General features: G+C 53.7%; 1 protein-coding gene across 1 annotated transcript in view; it reads left to right on the forward strand.

Moving 5' to 3' along the window:
• CCDC12 (coiled-coil domain containing 12) overlaps positions 1-11,321 on the forward strand; it is a 16,947-nt gene extending 5,626 nt beyond the window's left edge. Inside the window, exons 2-7 of the mRNA XM_042022313.1 lie at positions 1,866-1,936; positions 8,216-8,295; positions 9,699-9,760; positions 9,889-9,923; positions 10,290-10,366; positions 10,628-11,321. Coding sequence (XP_041878247.1) covers positions 1,866-1,936; positions 8,216-8,295; positions 9,699-9,760; positions 9,889-9,923; positions 10,290-10,366; positions 10,628-10,707 — 405 coding nt within the window. The 3' untranslated portion in view covers positions 10,708-11,321. The remainder of the gene's footprint in view (positions 1-1,865; positions 1,937-8,215; positions 8,296-9,698; positions 9,761-9,888; positions 9,924-10,289; positions 10,367-10,627) is intronic.
• Positions 11,322-11,391: the final 70 nt, after the last annotated feature.

Raw genomic sequence — 11,391 nt, forward strand, 5'->3', positions numbered from 1 at the left:
CTTTTTTGTCGCTTTCCCGCCTTTTTTGTCGCTTTCCCGCCTTTTTTCTTCCCACCTTTTTTTCCCCCTCCTTTTCTTTTTGCCTTTTTTTTCCCCCCCCTTTTTTCTTTCCCTTCCTTTTTTTCCCCACCTTTCCTTCCCGCCCCTTTCTATCCCCGCCCTTTCTCTTCCCTCCCTTTTTTCTTTCCCGCTCTTTTTCCTTCCCACCCTTTCCCCCCACAGCTTCCCTGGAAAACCTTTGCCTTGATTTTCTAGGAATATCCCCAAGCCTTCAAAAACCATTGGATTTAATAGGAAAGAAGTCGGAATTGGGAATTTTGGCCAAGCTCGTGGTAGGATTGGAATATCCCAATATTCCAGCCCCCAGGGAAAAGCAGGAATTCCCAGGAGTGGGAACAGCCGCGGCTCCTTGGGAATATTTTTGTTCGGTATTTCCTTATCTTTGAACCCTTCTGGATAAAATTCCAGCAGGAATGAGAGGAAAGGACTCGGAGTGCGGGAAGGGACTTCCCACAACCTGAAATTCCATGGATTTGAGGGTGGCTAAACATTACCCAGCTTGGAGCTCCACCAGAAAATTCCAGAGGGCTCTTCCCGGTTTTTATTGAATTTATGGAGCGTTTGTTGAGCAGGGAATTCCTGGGAGTATCCCAAGGTTTTAATAGACTTCAGAGGAAAACCAGGGAATGAAACTGCAATGAAATGGGGATTTTAGGGATGATTGTTGTTGGTTTTCCCTTTAAAAAATCCGGGAATATTTTCCTTGCACTTGGAGCAGGAGCTGGACCTGAACAATTCCAGCCCCTGGCTCCCTTCCCTGTTTGCTGGGAATGTAATTTTTAACCCGGATTGTGGAACAGAGTTGGGAAGTTTGGTTGGAAAAGGGATCCAGGGAATGAGTCAGCAGTTGGGAAACATTCCCAGGCCTGGAAGAGCTCCTGGATAATATCGGGATCCAGGAGTTGGTGTTGGGAGAGGGACTTTGGATAAGGGATGGGACACAGAGAATGGATCCCAGTGCCAGGGGGCAGGGATGGATGGGATATCGAGAAGGAATTCCTGGCTGCAATGGAATTCCCGGGGAATTCTGTGGCTGCCTCATCCCTGGAAGTGTCCACGGCCAGGTTGGAGCTGCCTGGGATAATGGGAAGTGTCCCTGCCCATGGAATGGGATCAGCCTGAGGATCCCTTCCCATCCGAGCCTTTTGTGCCTTTAGGAAAAGTTGGGAATTCAGCTCTGGGAACGGAGAAGGCCCAAATCCCCTTATTCCCAATCATTTTCCATGGAAATAAAAGTCGGGATAAGTGGAGCTGAGCAGAGCTTGCTGTGCCCATCCCTGCTGAAATTCCCGGGAAATCTGGCGCTGCTCCTGCTTTTATTCGGAAGTTGGGAAGTTCATTTCCTTCCAGGATTCCAGAATTCCATGGCTGCTCATTCCCAGCTCCTCATGGGCACCATTCCATCCCTTTTCCTGCCTGGATAACGAGGAGAAGCGGGAATTCCCCTGCTTTTCCCGGGATCTGCTGCTGCCAGTGGAGCCTCTTTCCCTATTCTGGAGAAACTGGATTGATTTTGCTTCAGCTTTTTCCCGGAGCTGGAATGAAATCCTTTGTTGTGCTCATCCCTGTGGCATTCCGTGTTTTCCATCCCGGATGAGAAACGAGGGAAAGAAGGAATCCTGCTGGGCGAATTCCCACTTCTTTCGTGGGGATCGGCGCTCGTTCCCATTCTCATCCTTCTCTTCCTCTAATTCCCTTCTCCCAAGAATATCCCAATCCCAGAGGGTCTGGGAGCTGTTTGCTCTCCCGCTTTTCCAGGGAAGCCCCAGTCTCACGGATTATCCCGGTTTTTTTTTTGTTTGCAGAACCAGGAGAGCGGAGAACCCGAATCCAAAATTCCCAGAGAAGATGAGGAGGAGGAGCCTGTCAAGCACAAGTAATTCCTTCCTGATTCCCACTTTTCCCTCGGGAATGTCTTGTCCAGGAGCGTTTTCCTTTGGCTCTGTGTAATTTCATAGGGATTTTCCATAGGAATTTGGGGTGAATCATTTGGGATGAGGGATGGCTGGATTCGTCCCGCAGGATTTTTCCAGCCTTCAAAATTCCGTGGATAAAGTGGCGGAAAAGCCTGAGGCTGAGTGAGCGCTTCCAGGGGCAGCAGGAATGTTGGGAGCTTCCCGGAATTCCCGGCCGTTCCTGCATGGATGGAGTGGGGATTGGTATTTTTCCATGGATTCCCGTGGCTGTTTTCCCTGGAAAATGGGAGCACAATCCCAGCTGAGGCTCCTGGCAGATCCAGCTGATTCCAGAGGTGTTTTCCTCCTGGGAAAATCCCATCAGGGCTTTTTTTGGGGATCATGGGGTAACATTTTGGGTGGAAAAGGTGGAATGGGACCTTTTCCCATGGTTTTATCCCTAAAAACCTTTTCCACGGGAAAAAGAACCAGGAACCAGTGGAAAATCCTTGCTGTTTTTTGGGAATGACTCCTTGGAAAAAGCCCATCCCTGGTGGAGAAGAACCCACAGGGATTTGGGGCTGGAAGCACCAAATTCCTTGGGAGAGGGAACTTTCCGTGGTTGGAATTTGTGCCGGAAAAGGCTCCGGAGATGAAACCGGAGCTCGGGATCTCGGGAAGCTCCTGAATAATGAATGGATCAGGAGCTCTCAGATTCCAGAGGCGACGGAATCTGGGTTGGTTTTCCCACCCCTGCGGATCCAGGCACAGCTGCTCCCAGCTGGAGTGAGGAATTCATCCTCCAAATCCCAAAAAAATCCTGCTTTGGGACTGATGTTATCCTGGGAATTGCTGCTGGGATTGCCTGGAGGGATCCGAGGGCCTTCGTGGCATTCCCGGTGTTTCATTCCCGGTGTTCCGCTCCCGCTGTTCAGCAGCACTGGGAAATGGGTTTTTCCGTGGATTTTCGTTCATCCAGTGGCAGATCCGGCCAAAATCCCTCCCCTGCCTCGGGATGATTTCCTGGAAAATCCAAGGAAGTTGCAGGTGGAGAGGAAAGTGTGGAGTGGGAAATCCCATTCCGGCTTCATCCTCAAATTCATGGAATCCTTTGGGAAGCAGCTTTTTGGGGGGAAAACTTTGCTTCCCAATGGATTTTCCTCTTTGTCCACCTTTCCCACCACAGCCTGTTTGGTCGGAATCCAGAGGGAATTTCCCAAGGCAAATTCCAGCAGAATCTGCTCCGTGGGAAGGTTTGAATCCCAAATTTGGCCCGGATGATGCCCAACTTTTGATTTCCTTTTGCTTTTCTTGTGGAATGTCTGGTTTTTTTCCCGTGGGAATTGGATCTGGAAGAGCCCATCCCTCGATTTCCTCTTGGATTTGGATTTTTCAGGAATCTCCCTATGGAAAAGGGAAACTGGGATTATCTGCTGGGATTCCACCTGGATTTGGGAAATGAATGATCCTGGTGCCCGGAATCTCCTTTCCCTCCAAACCACTTCCAGCTAAACGGGCACTGGGCTGGATTTTCCAGGTGGAAAGAATTCTGTGGGATAGGGAATGCAGTGCTTCAGGGAACAATCCTCTGGTTTGTGGAGCAAAATCCTGGGATTTTCACTGCTGGCTGCTTCCAGGTGTGGAATTCCTGAATGGATTGGCTTGGAAGCTTCCTGTGATCCTGAGGATTCTCTGCAGGCTCCGTATTCCCAGCTGCTTCCAAGCTCTGCCCCCTCAGGAATGGCTGGAGAGGGAAAATTCCGGGAGGAAGGAGCTGGAGGTCCCTGCCGAGGCACCGGCAGTTTTCCTGGGATTCTTTCCTGCTTTTCCCTCTGCTTATTGATGGATTGGGGGAATTCCCTCTCAGCCACTCGGGACATGGGGAAATCTCATCAAATTCCATCCCTGGCAGTGTCCAAGGCCAGGCTGGATCTTGGAGCAGCCTGGGATAGTGGGAGGTGTCCCTGCCCATGGAATGGGATGATCCTGAAGCCCCTTCCAAACTATCCATTCTGGAATTCTGGGATTCTCCAGCCCCTTCTCCGTGTGTTCCCTCTGCTCATTTTTCCAGCTTGGGAATCCCCAGGAGATTCCAACCCCACCTGCTCCTTGGCATCCCAGCGCTGCCAGGAAAGCTGGAGCAGGGAAAAGTTCCCTGGTGGAAGGCATTCCATGGAATCCTGGAATGGTTTGGGCGGGGAAGGACCTTCAGGATGATCCCGTTCCGTGGGCAGGGACAGCTCCCGCTATCCCAGGCTGCTCCAATTCCCATCCAACCTTGCCTCAGGCACTTCCAGGGATGGAGATTCCCAACTTTTCTGTTCCACGGGCTGCAGGAAGGACAGATCCCCTCGGCTCTGGCTTTCCCAGCATTTTTCCCTCCCTGCTCCCACATTTTTTGGCCACTTCCTGCTTTGTTCCCACTCCACTCCAACCTCCCCATCCCATTTTTCCTTCCTCATTTTCCTGCAAATTCCCAGGGCAGGAACAAAGCCCTGCGAGCCCTGCTCCTCTCCCAGGAATTCCAGCTCTGATCCCTGATCCATGCTCTGGGAATTCTCTCTGGAACTGTGGAGAACTTGGATTATTTGGATTTCTGTGTGGAGCAGGAAGCGGAGCCGCTGCTCCGCCTTTCCCAGGAAAAGGGTGTGGGAGGATTTTGGCCTTTCCGCCTCATTCCCATGGGGAAAAACACTGAATTTGGGAATCAGGGACCTGCTGGAGCCTGGAATTCCCATCCCGCAGCGCTGAGCCTTGGAATTGGGCTCCTTGTGCCAACGAAGGTGGGAAAAGGGAAACTGAAAATCCAAGGAAAAGCTTGGAGAGGGATGGGATAAAAATAATCCTCGATTTTCCAACTTCAGGAAAAGCAAATCCCCACCGAGCTCTGCCGTTGGACATGGAGTTATCCTTGGAAGTTACAGCTCCCTGGACTGGGGGAGGAGCGGGCCTTGGGAAACCCGATCTCCCTCAGGAATTCCTGCCTCTGGAATGTCGCCTGGCAGGTCCGGAGTGCTTTTGTTTGTTAATCCCTGCCTCAAAATCCCTCCGGGAATCTGCTCCAGAGGGGGCTGGGCTTGCCAGGAGCATCCAGGACGTGATGCCCTTCATCCTGGAGCGTGGAAATCTCAGGGAAGGGGTTTAGGACAAGGAAAAGAATGGAAAAACCCCCTGAGGATTTCCCCGCCCTTTTTTTCCCCGCCCTTTTTTTCCCGCCCTTTTTTTCCCGCCCTTTTTTTCCCGCCCTTTTTTCCCGCCCTTTTTGTGAGGCGGCCGGAGCTGAGCTCGGGACATGGGGAGGGTTTGATTGATGCTTCCCGGGATCTGTTCCCGCTTGGACACGGACATGGAGCATCCCCAGGCTTCTCTTCCCATCGGGAATGTGCTCAGGCCGCGGCAGGAGCGGGAGGAGGGGTGGGAGTTGGAACGGGAATGGGAGTGGGAATGGGAATGGGAATGGGCAAGGCTGGGAGCTGCCACACTTTGCTCCAAGCTGGAAAAGGGAAATCAGGGATTGAGGTGGCTGAATCCACTTGGAAGCTGAATCCCCCTGGGATGTGGCCACCGGGATCCAGACTGGGAAAATTCCCAAGCTGGCTCCATCCTGAAGGTTCTTATCCATGTTTTTGGGCTTTTCTCCCCCTCTGGAGCTGGAGGACGCTGTGGATTTTCCCTCTGCATGGAGCTGATCCATCCCTAGAGAAGGATCCATGGAGCTTCCTGTGATCCCAAGCCTGGCTGGACCCTCCTGGGGAGGCTGGGGATGATCCTGGATTTTCCCTCTCCTCATTCCTGGGATGGGGATGAGCTCCAGTGGTGAAATCCTGCTCCTTCCACCCCTTGGCTCCACTTTTTTCCAGGAGCCATTCCTGGGAATTCATCCACCTCATGGCATTCTGGGCATGGATTTTTTAGGTGCTCAGACCTCCAGCTGCCCTTCCTGAGGGAGAATTTCTGGGAATGTGAGCAGGGCTGGAGCATCTTTCTGGTCCCAATCCTTGTGCCGGCTCCGTGATGAAATTGTGGATCTGATCCCAGGAATTCCAGCAGCTATCCCGGCTATTATCCCGTGGCCATCCAGGTGCTCCCAAGGTGCCTCCAGGGCTCCCTTTGGTTGAACCTCAGGGGTGGAAGATGGGATTGGATCCATCCCAACCAGGAGGAGCCACAGAACATGGTTGGGGTTTGTCCTTGTTCCAGTGTTGGTATTCCTGGCATGGTCGGGGTGGGAATGCTTTGGAATATCCAGCTCCAGCAGGATCCCACGCTCCACATGGAATGTGGGCTCTGTCCCAGTTTTATTCATGGATGTTGAAGATCCCACCTGGAAAGGCTCAGGTGCCTGGGAAAACCCTGTGGGAAGCGACGGCCTCTCTCCTGATGGATTTGGGATCTTCTCCGGCTCTCCTGGATGTGTCTCCCAGTCCTTGCTCCAGCAAGGAGCACATCCTGGAAAACCAACCAGCCCAGCCAGTTTGGGGGCTCCTGGTGTGGGGAGAGGTGGGGATTTTTGGGGATTCCTTCCTTCTGGAGCCGCTCCAGGAACAGGATGGGCTCGGGAGCAGCTTTTCCAGGGAAGAGCTTTTCCTCAGGGCGGATTCTCCTGGATCTCTGCCTGTTCCTGCTTTGGTGCCTTGCGTGAGGAATCCGGGAATGACGGTGGCACCTTGTCCTGGGATCTTCAGCACCTGCTGGAGTGAATCCAGAGGATCCCACGGAGCTGCTCCCAGGGCTGGAGCCCCTCTGCTCTGGAGCCGGGCTGGGAGAGCTGGGAATGTTCCCCTGGAGAAGGGAAGGACACAGGGAGAGCTCAGAGCCCTTTGCAGGGCCTAAAGGGGCTCCAGGAGAGCTGCAGAGGGACTGGGGACAAGGCCTGGAGGGACAGGACACAGGGAATGGCTTCCCAGTGCCAGAGGGCAGGGATGGATGGGAGATTGGGAATTGGGAATTGCTGGCTGGGAGGGTGGGGAGGGGCTGGGCTGGAATTGCCAGAGCAGCTGTGGCTGCCCCTGGATCCCTGGCAGTGCCCAAGGCCAGGCTGGACACTGGGGCTGGGAGCAGCCTGGGACAGTGGGAGGTGTCCCTGCCCACGATCCTGATCCCAAGGGTCCCTTCCGTTCTCTAATTCCATGATTTACCTCAGCGAGGTCCTGGAACACGTCCCACTGTTCCCACCACTCCCATGGAGTGGGTTGGATCTTGGCCAGGAGATTCCCGTGCTGGAGTGGGAATGGGATGGAGTGGGAAGGGTTGGATTTTCCACCTGTGCTCCGGTGACTTCCAAGGTTGGATTTTTGGTGCTTCCCATAAAAACCTGGACCTTTGCTTCCCAAGCTTCTCCTCCTCAGCTTCTCTTGGAGCGTTTATCCCGGTTAATTCCATTCTTGGTGCTTGATGAGCTTCACCTCCTTCATTATCCCTATGGGCTGAGCTGATCCATGGATCCCGCTGCCTCTGGAGTGTCCTGGAGGCAGCTGGAGGTGCGATGAGCTCCTGCGAGCTGGATTTTCCAGGATTGTGGCTTTGGGAATTCCTCTGGAGGCTTGCAGGGTTTGGCTCCAGTGAGGAATCACTCGTGGGAGTGAGAGTGTCCCATTGAAACCCAAATTATTTGGGAATATCATGGAATTGTGGCTCAATCCCGACTCCTGAGCTCTCCTGGAGGAGATGAAAACACGGAAAAATTTCCGGGTGATGTTTGGGTTCCTCATTCCCTCAGCTCCACCATCCACTTATTCCAGAACCTGGATGTGTTCCCTGATTTTAGCACTTCCAGAATGCTTGGATAACCACCTCATATCCTAAATAATCCTTTCTTCCCTGTCTTTCCCTAAAGAATTTTTTCCATGATTTTGGATCTCCTCTGGGGTTTCCATGTGGAGTATCCCAGTTTTTAGCCCCAAAAGGTCGGTGCCGGGTGGGCGTTGGGTTCTTCTCCCAGGGAACAGGGATGGGATGGGAGGGAACGGCCTCGAGCTGTGCCGGGGGAGGTTCAGGCTGGATATTGGGAATATTCCCCATGGAATGGGGAGCGGGAGTCCCCATTCCTGGTGGGATTTGAAAGCCGTGGAAGTGGATCCGTGGTGGCCTTGGCTGGATCTCAGTGGTTGGATTTGAAGATCTCGGAGGCTTTTCCAACCTCAGCGATTCCATGGTTCCATGATTTCAGCTGCCTCTGGCTCCTGATTCCAACATGCCCCTTTTTCCCAAGTGCCCACTGGGGCATCCCAGGCTTTTCTCACTCTTCCCGCTTTTCCCAGGGAGATCAAGCTGCGGAATTACGATCCCGAGGATGAGGAGCTGAAGAAGAGGAAGCTGCCCCCGGGCAAACCAGCCTCAGGTGGGAGCAGCGGGAATGTGGGAATGTGGGAAGGGAAAGGAGGCCTTGGGAAGCTCCGGGCTCTTCCTGAGGTGGGAGATCCACTGAGATGAGGTGTCCATGGAGCCTGGAGGGCTTGGAATATCTGATCCTGTCACCCTCACACCCAGCATTGCACAAGAGCGCTGGGAGCACTCCCAGGCCCAAATCCAAGGATTCATCCTCGGAGGAGCCTCCCTGGAGGATCCTTCCGGAAATTCCGGCTGTTTTGTTGGATTTATCTTGAAGGAAATCTTAGGCCGGATTTGAGGGCGTTGGGGCTGGAATTTCCTCACCTGGAACTTTCATAATCTCCTGGGGGGGAAGTGAAAGAGTTCCCTTGATCCTTGAGATTTGGAGTTCTCCTGGAATAAATCCCTTGAAAAATGCCCTGAATAAAAAGGGAGGGCTGGGAATGGCTGGGAATTCCAGCACTGCCCTTTCCTTGTGGTTTTGTAGGAGTTTAAAACTTCCACATGACAGGAAAGACATGGAAAGGCTGGAGCGTGTCCAGGGAAAGGAAAGGAGCTGGGAAGGGGCTGGAGAATTCCCAAGGGAGCTGGGAATGTTATCCTGGAGAAAAGGAGGCTCCAGGGGGATCTTCTGGCTCTGCACAGCTCCCTGACAGGAGGGGAATCGGGATCTGCTCCAGGGAACAGGGACGGGATGAGAGGGAATGACCAGCTTGGATATTGGGAGAATTCCAGTTGTCCAGCGGTGGTGGAATCCCTATTCCTGGTGGGATTGAAATCCCTGTGGATGTGGCACTTGGAGCCCCCATTCCTGGTGGGATTGAAATCCCTGTGGATGTGGCACCTGGGGACACAGTCAGTGCTGGCCTTGGCAGTGCTGGGAATGTTTGGGTTCTGTGATCCAAAAGGCTTTTCCGACCCAAATGGTTCTGTGATTCCATGAAATCCGGGTGCTGGAGTGGGATGTGCTCCCTGGTGCCGCAGCCCTTCCGTGGGTGGCTTTTTCCAGGAATGTTTTCCCATTATCCCTGATACCTCCAGACCTTTCTGCAGGCGTGGGCTGGAGCTTGAGCCCTCCAAATGTCCCAGGCCCGGACATGAGTCAGGAAGAGCCAAATTCCAGACCTCTGGAGCAGCTGATTCCTGCAAATATAGGGAAAAGAGACCTTATCCCAACCAGATTCCAGCTGCCGCTGCTGCTTGTGGGATTTCCATCATTCCCAGATAATTTTTAGGAGTCTCCAGAAGGGTTTGGATACCGAAGGGATTTACTTATGTGTGGGCGCCATGTTTTTAGGGAAAGCTGTGGGAATGGGGTTTTGGGGAAGCTTTTGGGAGCCGAGCCTGGAGCGCTGATGGAATTCCCTGTATCTGATGGAATTCCCTGTGTCCCGATCCTGTTTCCCCATCTAGTGGAGGACACGGTGAAGGAGCAGCTGGAAGCTGCCAAGCCGGAGCCCATCATCGATGAGGTGGTAGGTAAACGTGGAGCTGGAATTCCAGAGCTGGGAATCCAGAGCTGGAAATCCGGAGTCGCTCCGTGCCGTGTCCAGGCTGGAATGTTGCCTTCGGCTCTCACTGGATGTCTCCTCTCCTTCCCTAGGATCTGGCAAACTTGGCTCCCAGGAAACCCGACTGGTGAGTGCCTGTGGAATGCTGCTCCCGGGAAAAGGCTGTTGGAATCAGTGGGGGGTTGTGTGCCGGAAATATCCAGGAAAACCCGAGTTGAGGGTTAAAAATGGCAGGAAAATCCCGTGGAATGTTGGAATCTTTAAGGTCCTTTGCAACCCCAAGCATTCCATGATTCCATGGAGTTGGAAAGCCAGCCTGGCTGTGGAAGTGGACCCAATTCCGTTTGCCTGCTGATTCCTTTGGGATTCATTGCTGAGGGATGGGGTTGGTTTCGGAGCCGCTGGCACTTGGGAAAGAGAAGGAATTTCCCCTGGGAAAGGCGGGCCCTGCCTGGCCATGGAATCATCCTGACCTTGTCGCTCTCCTTCCCAGGGATTTGAAGCGGGATGTGTCCAAGAAGCTGGAAAAGCTGGAGAAGAGGACCCAGAGAGCCATCGCGGAGCTGATCCGTGCGTTCCGGAGCTGCGGGAATGGGGTGGTTTATTCCAGAGGGATTCCATGATCCTTGCTGGGAGCTCGTTGGGCCGGGGAGGGATTGGTGGGGCTTGATCCCTTCCCAAAAGGATCTGGGAAGCTGTTGATCCCAAGGAGCTTCCCAAGGAACCTCTGGGGGCGCTTGGATGGTGCTGAGGGAAGGGTTTCGGGGTCCTTCACTGGGTCGCTCCCAATCCAAGCGGTCCATCCCATCTCCATGGTGCTTTTCCCGGCAGGAGAGCGCTTGAAAGGGCAGGAGGAGGAGCTGGCGTCGGCTGTGGGATCAGCGAAGCAGGAGGGAAGCGACTCCGACTGAGGAGAATCCGTCGGGAATGGGCTCCGGATCCGCCTCACGCCGACCCCGTGTCCCCAGGTAGAACTCCCTGTTTGGGACTGCTCATCCCTTTTCCCGAATTTCCTGAATTCCGCCGTGCCTGGAGGAGAATTCCGCCGTGCCTGGCTGCTGAGGAGCTTCCATGGAAAACTTTCTGGGATCACAGGGGGTTGATGGGAGCAGGACAGACCCCCCCGCCGCCCCCCCCCCCGGCATTGGCTGGAACTTCACAGCCAGGACTCGGAGCAAGGAAAAATGGGAAAACTCCAGGCTGGGGCTGGAAAGGCCAATCCAGACTTGCTGGGAAAGGAGGGAGATGCCAACAGCCCTTGGAAAAGCAGGACCATTTCCCAGGGATTGGTGCTCCTGTTCCTGTGCAGAGACTCCTATTTGGGAATATCCATGGCCAGCCCTGGAATTCCTGTGGGAAGGGGCTGTGGGGCTCGGGAATTGTTGGCTGCTCTCTGCATCCAGCTGAGTTTAAGGTGGGATTTGCTTTGCTTCCGGAATTTCCTGACTCTCCAGCAGCTCCTCCTCTGGGGAGGGTTTATTGTTAATGGATCTTTTCCTAATAAAACAATTCCAAGTGGAAAAAGTTGCCACTTGTCCTGCAGGAGTGGGAGGAGGAGCAGTGGGATTGAGTCCATGGAAGTTGGAGGAGGAGCA

The sequence above is a fragment of the Corvus kubaryi genome, unplaced genomic scaffold, assembly GCF_017639235.1.
Source record: "Corvus kubaryi isolate FWS band 111438036 unplaced genomic scaffold, C.kubaryi_AGA036_p1.0 37193, whole genome shotgun sequence".
NCBI lineage: Eukaryota > Metazoa > Chordata > Aves > Passeriformes > Corvidae > Corvus > Corvus kubaryi.